General features: G+C 42.3%; 1 protein-coding gene across 1 annotated transcript in view; it reads left to right on the forward strand.

Annotated features, from left to right (window-relative positions):
• Positions 1–7,394, forward strand: part of ttc38 (tetratricopeptide repeat domain 38) — a 51,730-nt gene extending 44,336 nt beyond the window's left edge. The window contains exons 12-14 of the mRNA XM_067999687.1: positions 40–199; positions 1,106–1,179; positions 6,530–7,394. Of these exons, the coding sequence (XP_067855788.1) occupies positions 40–199; positions 1,106–1,179; positions 6,530–6,623 (328 nt within the window). The 3' untranslated portion in view covers positions 6,624–7,394. The remainder of the gene's footprint in view (positions 1–39; positions 200–1,105; positions 1,180–6,529) is intronic.
• Positions 7,395–15,677: the final 8,283 nt, after the last annotated feature.

Raw genomic sequence — 15,677 nt, forward strand, 5'->3', positions numbered from 1 at the left:
GATTGTAGAATTTTGTTTGTTTTTTTTGTCATATTTCAGAACTCCTGGTGAGAACTATCAACACCAGCTTGGTCGAGATTTGGGACTTCCTATCTGTCAGGCAATAACAGAGTTTGCAAATGGAAATTATAGTCGGACTGTGGATCTGTTAAATCCAGTTCGCTACCAGATCCAGAACATTGGGGGCAGCAATGCACAGGTATTTTGCAATATCTTTTCAGAATGACCTACTACATCAGCTGAAATTAGACTCTGATGTCAAACTGAACAGACTTTGGCCCGGGGATTAGACTGTGCAAGTAATAGGAACGTAGGAACAAGAGTAGGCCATTCAGCCCCTTGAACTTGTTGTGCTATTCTATTCGGTCATGGCTGATCTGTACCTCAACTCCATTTACCCAACTTCGCTCCATATCCCTTGATATCTTTACCTAACAAAAATCTATTGATCTCAGCCTCCAAGGAGAATGCCCGAGGATCCCCCCACCATCCCAGTTTATGAGGCAGTGCACCTAGGGGACAGCATTTGCAATGATATATATAATTCTAAATTAATTCAGATGAGATTACCTATTTCAATAGAGTCTGGGAATGGAAGTCAAGACCATGTGATATGTATGGCTTAGTGTTAACTGAGCAGTACCTCTAACCACGAGGCATCAGACAAACCGTGGAGAGACTCTTAAAACAAAAAAAAATTATCATTACATTGGACAACACCCCGGCTGAAGTATGCCCAAGACAGTAACACTGAAGTGTAGGGCTGGTTGAGATGCCATTGTAAATCTTGAAAGCCCACTTGAGCTGTTAGCTCATCTCAGTTTCAGCTGATATTAGCAAAGTCATCCTGTACTCTTCTAGAAAATATATTGATGGAGTTTGTGGACGATTGTTTCTTTTTCTTACTGTTTTCAACAAACTTTTATCTTCATTTTTAATGGGAAATACTCTGGCAGACACGAATGGATGGCAGGCTTCTGTGACCGAATTATGTGACTTGAACATGATATGATATATTGTACCATGTAATTTGAACAGCTGTGATATTAGGATTTACTTCACTACATGTAATCGCATTCCTTTAAAATAACTTTGTTTCTTGCAGAGAGATGTCTTTAATCTGTTGCTGATCCATGCTGCTTTAAAATCAGACAGCAGATCCCACCAGAAACTAGCCAGGTATGAACTAAAGTTTTTTTAGGGTGGGGGAAGGGGATGGGGATGGTGGTGGTGGTGGTGGTGGTGAAGAAGAGAATCCAGTGAAATAACTACACGATTACCAAGATGGACTGATACAATTGAGTGTCATCTTTGGTACCTGGAAATTCGAACCAGTCCAGCTAGTTGGGATGAATATTTCTGCACTTCAAGCATGTTTACAATGGCAAACAGCAGTTTGGCAGTATGCTTTAGTCTGGTGTTCATTGATCCAGTTTGTGTCCCAGGGCAGCATAAATAGATGCTACATAAACTACTTGTTCTGTGATATAACATTCAAAAAGGCATTCACTGTGCCTGCACAGAGGGACAGTAAAAACATTGTTAATTTGAAGCACCTGATCTTGTGAAATGGATACTGAGCTCAAATTTGGGATGTGGAATTCAGTCTAAGCATGCTAACATTAGATGGCTATTAAATAGAATGCATAGAATCTTATAGCATAGAAGGAAGGCCCATCGTTCTTTGAAAGAGCTATCCAATCAGTCCCACTCCCCTGCTCTTGCCCGGTGGCCCTGCAAATTTTTCCTTTTCAAGTATGTATCCAATTCCCTCTTGAAAGTTACTATTGAATCTGCTTCCATGACCCTGTCTCCTGACTAAATATAGCTTGGGCAAACTTTTCCTGGTAGTTCCTGTACTACAGTACTGTAAGAGCAATGGTGGTCAGTAAATCCATAAACCAGATAGAGATGATTCTTTAACCTCTTTAACTCCACATCAGAGAATAAGGTTGGAGATTCCACGTGTAAGGATTATTAGATGCCTGAAGTTTAGCTCATTTGAATAGTCTTGAACTAACCCGTTCAAATTATATTAAGTTGCCCAATTCAATCATAGCTGGAACACCGCACACTACTGAGTAAATTAGTGAAATCGCTTGCTTGCCAGTCATCAAAAATGAAAACAGATGTAGGTACAACATGAATTTATTAACACATCTGTAATAATATGATTAATGCACCATTAAATTGAGCATTAAGGAGTACATGAGTAAATATTATTAACTGACCAAATTCAACATTTGGAAACCCAAGTATACCACAATAACTCAATGTCAGCTGGGCACTACTTAATACAATACAGGGTTTGGCTCATCATACAAGCTTACGTAAGTTGACAAAGTTATTCATTTGCATAGGTGTCATGTTAACAGTTTTGGGTAACAATTCTATCCAGATATGTTCAAAATCTATTTCAGTGATAAGCTATTAGGTTTGACAATATTTTTCCTGGATTTTATATAACCACGTCCATCTGGGTTGGCTGTAGCGGAGTTGAGTGGATTTGCCACCCTCTGGTCGCTCGTATTCATCTCTGGAGATAATTGTGGAGTTGATTTCTGTCCATAGCATAGTATTCCTTCTTTCTTACCCTCCACTGTCTGCTTCTCTTTCCGATACATTTAACTTTGCACTTTCGTGCAGATAGCCCTTATTAGTTTCTGTCCCTCTATTCTCAGATACTTGAACTATTACAGACAAATGATATATTTAAACACTTGCCTATATCTGACCAGACTTCTTAAACTTTCTTTCTGAACTATCGCTCTTAATATTCATACAACTTAGAGGACTGGCACTATAAGCTATTCTGAACCTTTCCCAACCTCTCCAGAGTTTCCTCCTCCTTCTGATTTGGGTGTCAAAAAAAAATTCGCTAAATTTCACAAAGTAAGATTCCTCTTTCCAGTTGTTATGAAGTTTGACTGATCAAGATTATTTGTTTTATTACAAGGATTCACCTTTCAGGTGCCAATTATCTTAACCAGACACATGAAATGAACATATTTTAATTATAGGTTTAAAAAACAGGCTTGCTTGTTAGCTCGTTATTCTTTTTTCCCAGTCTTAAAATCATATCAGACATCAGGTAAAAGTAACTTTCCTTTGAATCTCTCCCAGTCTTGCTCATCTTGCCCAGGCAGTGTAACTTATATGTTAGCTTCCACCTCACTCTTGCCTGACCTAAGGTAAGAATATGCCAGAAGTTCAGTGGAAATTCAGGCCCATTACCACTAGGCTTGTGACCTTGATGATGATCTAGATTTACTAGCACAAGTCATTAATTGGAGCCAGCTGTTCCTTTGGAGTAAGAATGCTGTCAGAACTTTACCAGAACGCTTAGCATTAACTCTTGCTGTTTTCCCAGAGTTCAGTACAATTTAAAACACCATTTTTAAAACAATTTCTCCTACAGTACTAAATATTTTTCCTTTATTGTGCTTCAGGTTTATTAGAAAAAATGTTTGTCAATATTCCAGCTGCGATATACAATAGTACAACATAACAAAAAAACTTGTAGTAATCTTACAGTTATCAAGTATGAAGTTCTTCACTTTGCTGCTCAAATTCCCTATTGCCTGGAGATTACAGTGAGCAATGTAATCATGTGAACACTGAGATGAAATTCCTCTGTTCATTCTAAATGGACTGCAGAAAGAGGAATTTTATATAAGTGAATTAAATGTCCATTTGTTGACCTTGCAACGATTTCATTTTCTTTATTCCCACCCAATTGTCTCCCTTTCTCTCCTGAAGTGCTGGAGTACAACTCTACGGGTGCCATAGGCCCTCCAGTATCTTGCCCTAATGGCCAATCTTCATGCGTGAACCCAGACGGTCTGTACTGTCAGGCTATTAGGCCGTAGGTGACATCAAACCTGATGTATACATGAGTACTTTCTATCAGAGGTAACTGAACCCTGTCTGAATTTTCCTCTTGAAATGCCCTTACTACAAAGTGCATTAATCTATATCCCAGGAAAGTGCCTTGACTGCACTAGTGTGGTATTTCCACACAAGTCCTCTCAAGTGAATTTGTCAAATTAGTGCCAATTTTTGCTGAATTTAAGGCAATTTGGTGCTGTGGAACTCTACCCACATGGAACTTGATTAAGGCTATCCAAATTCATCTCATTTGCAGCTAGTAAAGAGAGGAGATTTTCATCCCATTAGTGGCTTGGATTTGAACCCAGGTCTGAGAAGCAAATAAGAACATAAGAAATAGGAGCAGGAGTAGGCCACATGGCCCCTCGAGCCTGTTCCACCATTCAATAAGATTATGGCTAATCTTTGACCTCAACCCCACTCTCCTGCCCTATCCCCATATCCCTTGATTCCATTAGTGCCCAAAAATCTATTGATCTCAGTTTTGAATATACTCAACGACTGAGCCTCTGGGGTAGAGAATTCCTAAGATTCACAACCCTCTGAGTGAAGAAATTTTTCCTCATCTCAGTCCTAAATGGCTGACCCCTTATCCTGAGACTATGACCTCTTAGTACTGGACTTTCCAGTCATGGGAAACAACCTCTCAACGTCTACCCTGTCAAGCCCTCTAAGAATTTTATACATTTCAATGAGATCACCTCTCATTCTTCAAAACTCCAGAGAATATAGGACTATTCTACTCAATTTCTCCTTCCAGGACAACCCCCTCCTTCAAGGAATTAATCTAGTGAACTTTTGTTGCACCCCCTCTAAGGTAAGGAGACCAAAACTGTACACAGTATTCCAGGTGTGGTCTTACCAAAGCCTTATATAATTGCAGCAAGATCTCCGTACTCTTATGCTCCAACCCCCTTGCAATAAAGGCCAACATACCATTTGCTTTCCTGACTGCTTGCTGTACTTGCATGTTAACTTTCTGTGATTGGTGTACAAGGACATTTACTAGTCTCTCACCTTTTAAAAAAAATTCTGCTTTTCTATTCTTCCTACCAAAGTGGATAACTTCACATTTCCCCACATTATACACCATCTGCCACCTTCTTGCCCACTCACTCAACCTGTCTATATCCCTTTGCGTCCTCCTCACAGCTTACTTTCCCACCTAGCTTTGTATCGTCAGCAAACTTGGATTCATTTCACTCGGTCCCCTCATCTAAGTCATTGATATAGATTGTATAAATATAAATTAGCTGAGGCCCAAGCACTGGCACTCCACTAGTTACAACCTGCCAACCCGAAAATGACCCGTTTATTCCCACTCTCTGTTTTCTGTCCGTCAACCAATCCTCAATCCATGCTATTATATTATCCCCAATCCCATGTATTAAATGGATGGTGTATTAACTGTCTGCACTATTTCTGTTTCCCTGACCCAAATTTTGAAACTCAGTTAGGGTTAATCATTTACTTTAAATCTAACTAACTTTACTTCAAAGTCAATTAAGACAATCATACTTGTTAGGTTTGTGGGAATTGGGACTGTCAATGCAATTGGGAGTTTCCTCAGGATGTCATTCCTTTCATTCCATTATATTTTTCTTTGTTTAATTACTGTTGTTTTTTTCTCAACTTTTTGTATTCCCTGGCACAAAGCATTGCAAAGCTACTATATTTAAGTATGATGCCAACTGATGTCAAATCTTAGAAGGGGAGCTTTTCATAGGAACTGTAAGTTCTTGACATAGTTTCAGGCTAGCTAAGTATCACACATTAGGAATGCCAGTTCCTTTAGCTGGGTTTGTAATAAGTATCATTCTTCCCCATGATGAATATAACCTTTTTAACATTTTCTTGATGTTGACAGCTCTGCATTTTTTCATAATTTCAATCAACTCCAAGTCTGTCTAAGACGTGAATACTGCTCCCATATTGGGGGAAGTCCTTCCAACAGTTCACTCTGAACTGTAGTTGAATATTAGAAGTGTGGATTTTATCATTCAAAGACTCTTTTCCTTGTTCCCTTTACTAATTTTAGAATTTTGAAAATTTCCAAACTTAACAAAATATAAAATAGCAGACCGTCACCATATGTGAATTATAGACTAGCTTTGGGACAGCCAATGCATGACCCTTCACACCTTTGTACTTCATCCCGGATTGTCCATTTTTCACTTTGAACAGTACGCTTCCATTACAAAAATGATTGTTAGCGCAGGGTCTGCTGATTCCATAAGTAAGCAGGCCATCTGAGCAATGGGTAAGTGATGTAGTGGCTGCAAGAGAACAGCAGCATCAAACATCAGAATTACAGAAAACATGCCCATTCTGACAACAATGTAATTTTCAGAAAATGCAGGAGATGAAGCACTTGGGTCCTGAAATTATGCTGGGGGAATATAGCATTGAATACTTAACGCATTTGAAATTCCTCTTACTACTTCAGCAGAGTTGTTGGTGCATTTTAGATTAATATGCTAAGTATTTGTACATTATTATCCCATGGTTAATTTCAGAGCCGTTGCATGTTATATTATAAACAAATGGAACTTGTATCCCTATTGATTTCCTCTGAACTTCATGATTGCTTACTATGTGATTTGCTAACTTACAAATTTTTCTTTTACCGATTCTTTTACAGATGCTTATTAGTGGAACGAGACACTTTCAGGCCAAACTCCCCAATGACTGAAAGGCTTGTTCGCAAAGCCATAGCACTACATAATGTGGACTAAATCAAGACTAGGACACATGCTATCACAAATGGGATGGATTATCTTAACTCATCTTAATACACATTAAGAAATTTATCTGCTAATAGTTATTGTGGCCATTATTAGGGGAAGGGGAAGAGAAGATGGGGAAGGGATGGGAACATGGCAGGGGAGGAAAAGGAGAGGGACAAGAGATGGGGGGGATGGGGACTTGATTATTCCAATGCTCTCCTGGCCGGCCTCCCAACTTCCACAAACTTGAGCTCATCAAAAACTCTACTGCCCCTATTCTAATGTGCACCAAGTCCCGTTCACCCACCACCCCTGTGCTTGCTGACCTACATTGACCCCTGGTCCAGCAACACCTCGACTTTAAAATTCTCATCCTTGTGTTCAAATCCCTCCATGGCCTTGACCCATCCTATTTCTGTAACCTCCTCCAGCCCTACAACCCACCGAGATCTCTGCGCTCCTCCAATTCTGGCCTCTTACACATCCCTAATTTTTCATTGCTCCACCATTGTTGGTCGTGTTTTCAGCTGCTTAGGCCCTAGGCTCTGGAATAACCTTCCCATACCTCTTCATCTCTCTTTCCTGCTTTAAGCTGCTCCTTAAAACCTACCTCTTTGACCAAGCTTTTCGTCGCTTGTCCTAATATCTCCTTACATGGCTCGGTGTCACATTTTGTCTGGTAGCGCTCCTGTGAAATGCCTTGGGACATTTTTACTATGTCAAAGGCACTATATAAATGCAAGTTATTGTTGTTGTTGGAGTGTGGGAGGTGATGGGGAGGGGATACAGGAAGGGGGTGAGAGGGGGACAAGAGGGGTGGAGAGAGCAGTGGGAAAGGAAGGGGGAGCAAATGGCAGGGGGGGTGGGGGGGGGGAGAAAAAACAGGAAATTCTCTCGCAGGAGGGGAGAGAGGCCAGGCACCTAAATGCTCTCAGTGGAGGGAGGGAGAATTCTGGAGTACTAAAGGCTCGTAGTGGTTTGGGGTTGGGGTGGCTGGCAAATTCTGTAAGTGAGCTTTTAACTGGGATTGGGGGGGTGGGGTGGGAGGCTGCGCTTCTAAATGCTTTCAATGATGTGGGGGCGGGGCCGTTGGTTTTAGTTGGGAAATCGAAGGCTTAAATTGGTTGCTGTTTACAAAGCACAATTTATCTAAGTAAGTCACAGATGTTTTGTAAACTGCCCTGTTAATTATTTCACTTCAGATACTTGGAAAGCACTTTGCTGCACAGGCATCTTGGTATAAATCCATGATGCCTCACAAAATCGATATATAGTAGCTGCTGCTGTTTATTGGACCTGATATGTGACTATTATATAGGTCTATCACAGTGACACCTACAGGCATAACAGATACGGCAATGAATTTTCTCTGAGTTCATGTGACATTGCAGTTTTCACGCATTTTGAAATGGAATGTGGTGTCCCACCTACCGCTATTAATATATTGGGCTGGATTTTGCTGTAAAAATGTGCAAATATTTCCCAACTATTCATGTGCAAATCAGACAGTAACTTCTGGCGACCGCACATGTGCAGTTAAACGTGAAAATCTGGAGTTTGCTATCCGCGATGCGCTGCTCCTCCAAAAGCTGCGTGAAACTGGCATTGCGCCGTCTGACTCACCATTCGAATGTATGGAACGGCGTGAAGTTCCTCTACTTACCTGATAGATACAGGCTAAACTCACCAAAAAAAGTTAGAGCTTGTCCATTCCAGTGTAAGTACCCTTTCAACAGCATGGTAATTACTGCCAAACAACCTCTCTGGCACTGAAAATTAACTTTGGCAAGTGTAGAGTCTAATTCCTTCACCTTTTAATTATTGTTAGACATTTTTTTAAAAAATTAAGTGAAATTTTTTTTCTTTTTTTTCTTTCTGTCTCTTAATCCAATCTTTCATTCCCTCATTATTTCACTTTCTGTACCTGATTTGACACTGAATTCACTATTCTAACTTAAACTTCCTGTTTCAGACTCTGCGCTGCTCAGTAACGATTCTTCAATCAGAGCACCTCTGGTTGTCTCGCTCTAGTGCCATAAGTTCCCATATCTGCAAACACCATCTATTCATCTCCCATTTCCTACATTATTCACCCTAATATTCCCTAACCTTTGCATCTGGCAGGCAAATCATCACCTTGCACCTGTACCTTCCCTTTTCCTGTATCACATTCTTACTTTCTCTCCATCTTCCTCAGTGTTATTCAATACCTGGATCTTCTCTGATATTTATTTTTCCTGCAATTACCTCACTGTACACTTTGCTTGCCTCTTCTTCCTCTTATCATTTTCCTAATAGGTGCTTCATGCTGGTCTATGCGTTCATCTGTTCTGCCTATTGAGTCCAACACCCACCACACATAATCAGCTGTTCACACTTCCTGATTTACCCATGCCCAGCCCTACTCCCCAATACTTAATGATTCCTTAAGAATCTTAATTAGCAGACAATGCTCACACGGTAAAATCTCCTTTAACCTTTACAGCTCTGACTACTGTAAACATAACACAACACTTACAAATCCTGCAATTCATTTCACATTCCATTTCCTAGGTCATGAAAGCTCTAATTGAAACAGTTCCAGTAATGGTATTTTTTTGTTGTTGGTGAGTAGCAAAACAATCCATTAATGGATTATGGATTTAGCAAAGAAATCAGGAATGGATTACTTACCTACACTCACCTACTCATTTCATTTTTAACTAATGATGCAAATATAGTATGAGAAATCAGTACATTTGCTCTCCTTTTGAGTGTTGGTAAAATGTGACAGATCCACACCCGCCTGAGAATCATTCATTGGCCTGCAATCAACTTCCATTCAGAGTTTGTACCTAAGTTGCAGCAGTGCTGGATATTTATGTGGTATGATGGGGATGCTGCTCAACAGCAACATAGTTCTATTCCAAAATATGAAATTCCAGTCCACTATTTGCATTCCCTCCTCCAGATCCGATCATGGATGCACTATTCTCATTCAATCTCACTCTCCAGTTCCTATCATGAATCTCATTGTATTTTTTATTCATTGTTGGTGTCCAGTTCCAGTCAAGAATTTAATTGTACTGTTGCCTTTCATTCTTAGTGTCCAGTTCCATTTGTAAATTCTGTATTGCTGTTTGCATTCACTTTCGCCATCCAGTTCAAATGTAAAATTGAAGTTTTAACTTAATTTGTTTTGGGGCCCTAATGTAATTATCTGATGAAAATTGGGACTCTTTTACCTCTGTCTTCCACTCGTCAAATGGAAATCTGTAGGATCATAGACTCTGAAACTGGATAAGGATCTTGCAATATTTTTTGTGCCTTATTTTAAGTTTCTTCTGATTAATATTGTTCACATATCATTTGAATCTTTATCACATTAATCTTACAATTACAAATATGAATATATGTCTTTTTATATGCTCTCTCTGGAGTTTTAGCTTTATACTCAATTTACTTTTACACTAAAATTAATGAATGGAGAAAAATATACTTCAAATTTATCATCTGTGAGTTTTGTTTTTGTACAAGTAATAATTGAACAATATAACCTTCAAAAGTAATGTAATTCTCTTTGCTAAGCTTTTCTCATTAAAACTTTTTAAAAAAGTCTTTCTTTAAAGGAAATATGTTAAAGACAAATTGGGCCCGAATTTAGCAGGCCTGCGGGTTCCCAGCGGGTGGTCCTCCGGGAGCGTGGTCAACACGCTCGGCGAAATTAGTGGGTTGCCCACGCAATCGTAGCAGGCAACCCACTAATAGGAATCAATTACCTGCTCCTCTGGGGTCCACGGCGCTGGCCTGCGCGTCGGTCGGGCTGCGCATGCGCAGTACGATCTGTCAGCTGGAGGCTCTCTAGTTAAAGGGGCAGTCCTCCACTGACCGATGCTGCAACCAATGGGACAAATTGCAGCATGGAGCAGCCCAGGGGGAAGGCTGCTCCCAGTTTAATGATGCCTCACCCCAGGTATCATCAGATGGGGTGAGGAGGAGGGGGAGGACACAGATCTTCCCCCCGGCGGGCGGGAGGAAGCGGTCTGCCTCTGCCACCAAGAAGGCCTGGCTCGAGGTGGCAGAGGGGGTCACCTGCGCCACCAACATATCGCCCACCTGCATACAGTGCAGGAGGCGCTGCAATGACCGCAGTAGGTCAGCCAAAGTGAGAACACAAAGTCTTTCCCCTACACTCCGTCTGCCACAACACTGCCCCCACCCCACATCTCCTTCGGCACCGCCAACACTATTCTGTCACATCACCCTTCATACCCACTCACACCCCATCCTCATCTTACCTCCACCTACTCACCTCGCCAGTACTCACCCTGCCACTAACACGCAACCCAATCCTCATACAATCTCATTGCTCCATCCCATACTCACCCTCTCGTGCATCTCCCTCACGGCCAGCCTCACTCAACCTGCCACCACCTGTGCTGCAGCCACAGGGCATGCATCACATATGTGCAGTAGGCAGCGTAAGGCAAACGTCTCATCAGCATGAAGGGGGTGCACAAGGGTGTCTGAGGGTTTGTCATGGGTGTTACCCATATTGAATTTCAGAGCAACAAACAGCACACATTATATTGACACCACCACTGCCATGTCTCCGCGAATCCTGTCCGTTGTGTCCAATAATGCCCGCTCCTGGGTATCACTATGAGGACCCACCACTGATGCCACCCATCGTGTTACTGCAGAGTAGGTGCAGGTGTATTTGCAGGGCTCGTCCGCGCAGACGACTGAGAGACATCGGCGGTGTAGCCGGCTGCACCCTGGAAGGATGCGGAGGAGAAGGTGTGGAGGGCAGTGGTGACTTTGCCAGCGACAGGTAAGCAGTTGGTGCTGGGGCCAGCCAGGAGCAGCTCGGCATGAAAGACGCTGCAGATCTCCACGACTACATGTCGAGCGAATCTGCGCCTCCCTGTGCACTGCTGCTCGGAGAGGTCCGGGGAGCTGCGCCTCGGTCTGTGGACCCTGTGGCGAGGGTAGTGCCCTCTGCGACGCGTCTCTCTCTGCGGTAGCCCTCCCTCCTGCTGTGCAGGTGGGCGTGCAACAACACCGTGTTGGGGGGATCCACGTCTCTGCGGCGGACGGCGTGGACTGCGAGGCTGCTGGTGTTGGTCATGCTCTTCGTCCTCCGAGGGTCTCCACACACCACCCAACTGGCAGGTGTTGGTCTGAGGGGTTGTGCAGGGTAGGTGTGTGGTTCCTCGGACTGGGGCTGCGGTTTCGTGTCTGTCTGTCCTCTGGCTTGGCGGGGGGTGATGGAGGGCAGGGGTTGCCCTATGTGACGCGGTGGCCTCCTGCGTGGGTGAGGGCTCTCCCCCGTGGAGTGCACCTTGGCACCTGCCACAGGCTGCTGGCTGCAACACGCCTGGTTGGAGGGAGACTGTTTCCCCCAGTGTGGGAAACTCACTGCCTTGAACCGAAAATCCCACACTTCCTCTTTTGACAGCTGCTTCAGCTCATTAACTGACCACAACGAGCAAGGTAAGTACTCTCAAGTGGAACCCCGCTGGCTTTAATTGCCTGCGGGATTCCCACCAGCGGGGCTTGCGCGCGCAGCCCCGCACGTCAGCGCGGTACCCGGAAGTGGCCGGGATTTCGTCGCGATCCGGTCACGTGACCGGATATCGGGATTTTCGGGGCCACCCCGCTGGGAACCTGCCGGAAACACGATCCTAAAATCGAGCCCATTGTGTTTGACTAATCTGATTCAGTTCTTTGATGAAGTAACGGAGAGGATTGATGAGGGTAGTGTGGTTGATGTATATATGGACTTTCAAAAGGCATTTGATAAAGTACCACATAATAAACTTGTTAGCAAAATTGAAGCCCATGGGATTAAAGGGGCAGTGGCTGCTTGGATACGAAATTGGCTAAGAGACAAAGTAGCGAGTAGTGGTGACCGGTTATTTTTCAGACTGGAGGGACGTATACAGTGGTGTCCAGGGTTCGGTATTAGGAACACTGCTCTTTTTGATATATATTAATGACCTGGACTTGGGTATACAGGGCATAATTTCAAAGTGTGCAGAAGGCACAAAACTCAAATGTAGTTAACAGTGAGGAGCATAGTAACAGATTTCAGGAGGACATAGACAGACTGGTGAAATGGACAGACATAGCAGATGAAATTTAACACAGAGAAGTGTGAAGTGATTAATTTTGGTAGGAAGAATGAGGAGAGGCAATATAAACTAAATGGTACAATTTTAAAGGGAGGTGCAGGAACAGAAAAGACCTGGGTATGTATGTATACAAATCTTTGAAGGTGGCAGGACAAGTTGAGAAGGCAGTTAAAAAGACATATGGGATCTTTGGCTTTATAAGTAGAGGCAATTCACAAGGGGTGTAAGTTGCCATGCAAAGGCAAGATGTTCCTCCTTTGGGCAGGGGGAGATCAGAAGGTCATTCTCTGTCCCAGGCTGCATTCATGGGTCTCTGAACAGCTGGTGTGAGCAACAAACAAAGACCTGAAAGTAGACCCCTAAAAATGATGACTGGTGCAGGAAAAGACCTCTATGCCAGGTATGCCAACAGACTTCAGATTGAAGCATCGCTCTGAACACCTTAGTCCAATGCTCATTTTTGAATCATGATTGGTGAGCAAGACAATGTCAATGCTCATTTCTCTGTTTACAATGTTACAAATCGAGCTTTCTCCCCTACTTTCCACATGTGCTTACTGGGGGAAAAAAAGTAGGCTACCATAGTTGAGTGTGCATTCCTTATAATCAGAACACACAAGATATCTAGGATCTAGTATGGTGTCCAGAATGAACAATATACCCCTTTCCATTGGTGTACTTGAAACAGTTGGGTTAACCCTTCCCCTGTTAAGTCCTAATCCCTGCGAAAGTGGCAGAAAACGTGCTGACAGTCCATATAGTTCAGGCTCAAAACTACTAATTACCATTTATTAAAAGACAGAAATAAGAGCAAAGTAAAATGGATCAAACTGCAGAATGTTGATGGTAATAGAATACCTGATTTCTCACTAGTACTTTAAAACGATTCCAATAGAATAAAATTCCCATAATTTTCAGTTCTCTGCAGTAACTTTCATAACTTGGACCATGTGTCCATGAAAAAAACTTTTATGTGAGAACGACAGATCATATAGTAATATAATGAGAATGGAAACAAATAACATAAGCTGCCAATCCCAGTTATTTGTCTCTCATTTGCTCCAAGTTAATATAAAGGAAGATGGGCAGCTCTCATTCACAGCTGATAAAAGCTGTCAGTCAAGAATAGATTTCAAAGTTACCTGGAATAGACTGAAGAATAGGCCATTGACAACCTAATGTTAAACAGTTATAACAGCAGGGGTTTGCACCTTTCCACACTTGTTGAGCAATATAAATAGCTTGGTTCTAAAAGACCATAATCATATTTGGCCCATTGTGTCTGCGTTGACTCTCTGCTCGGGCAATCCAAAACTAATCTTCCCCTAATCCCATATCTTCCTCTGCACCCAAAACTGCATACAACTTGTACCTTGTCTTGTACAACTTTTCTCTTTTCTCTCTTGTAGTCCATTTAGCAAAATCCAGGTACTACTGGCCTTTTTTTATGGCTTTATATGCAATCACACTCGCAGGGAATTTTGTATTTAAACACCTAGGTCTCTGTGTTCACCCACATTCTTCAGCATCTTTCCATTCAGTGTATATTGCTTGCTTTTCCTCGCAAAATATATTGCCTCGCTCTTCTCCACATTAAATTGCTTCTGCCATCTGTCTGCCAATTCCACCAACCTTTGTGTCCTGCAGTATTTTACAGTCCTTTACGGTCTGAGATAATGAAGAGATGCTAATTCGGAGACAAATCACAGCCAGATAGCTTTTCAAAAACAAAGCTTTTTGTGATGGCATCTTTTCTTGCAGTGGCAAGTTGTGTGTGTGGACATATCAAAAATCTGAAGCAATAGATTGTATATTCTCTTCTAGACAGCAGTTTCTTAAGGATATTTTAAAAAGACAATACAAAAGTATCAATAGGTATGTTGCACCTATTAAAAACTGATATTATTAAAATCTTTGCATAGGCATGTACTCACTTGCTATCATGATGTAGGCTCTGGCCACTGGATGGTATCGTGGTGTGGGTTTCAGAACACCAGCCACCAATTTATTTCCAATTCCGTGTGTTTTTTCTTCCATCTTTAGGGTGATTGAAATCTGACCTTTGGGGTTTTCATCCAATTAATCCTGTTTGCAGGCCTCCCTCTACCATCAGCAAACAATGTATGGCAGGGGCCTAGTTTTCCCTGGCGGTATAGTGGGCCCATTTGCTTTCTTTGGTGGCATAGTGGCTCACATTGAGACTACCACCATCGGTCTCAGGTCCCAGCACATGGGAACTTTAAGCTCCTGACCCCACAATCCTTGACCTACCATGACCTCTGCCCTCCCTGTGACACTTTCCCTCACCCTAAACCTATATACCCTTACCATAAACTCTACCCGTCCTCCTCCTATTAACCTGTACTATTTTTTTGTCTCGGAGCCTTGTTCACAGCAACTTTTCTTCATATTAGCTAAGCCGCCAATGAAGTTTAAGGGCAAGAATCTTTATTTGAAGCAGTTAAACGTGCATTATACTACACACATAGATAGTATTAGCTATTTAAGTGCATTCGCAAACTAAAAGGCTCTTTTCAGCTAATGAGCTTTTTAGTTTTTTAAAGTTATCTTTACAGTCATTGATGCATAATGATCGCTCATGATCGGCTTTGAAAAGTAAACTGCCCGTGAAACCAGCGAGTATCAGTTCGCAGCTGTAGGAGTAGGAAAAAGCAGTGACAAATGTAGGAATGGGGTATAGATCAACTCCACTAATATTTTGTTGGTGTTCCTGCTGGTATATGAAGTTATATTCGGACTGTGGATCTGTTAAATCCAGTTCACTACCAGATCCAGAACATTGGGGGCAGCAATGCACAGGTATTTTGCAATATCTTTTCAGAATGACTACATCAGCTGAAATCAGACTCGGATGTCAAACTAAACAGACTTCGGACCGGAGATTAGACTCTGCAAGTAATAGGAGCATTAGGAACAGGAGTAGGCC

Source organism: Heptranchias perlo, chromosome 18 (genome assembly GCF_035084215.1).
Source record: "Heptranchias perlo isolate sHepPer1 chromosome 18, sHepPer1.hap1, whole genome shotgun sequence".
NCBI lineage: Eukaryota > Metazoa > Chordata > Chondrichthyes > Hexanchiformes > Hexanchidae > Heptranchias > Heptranchias perlo.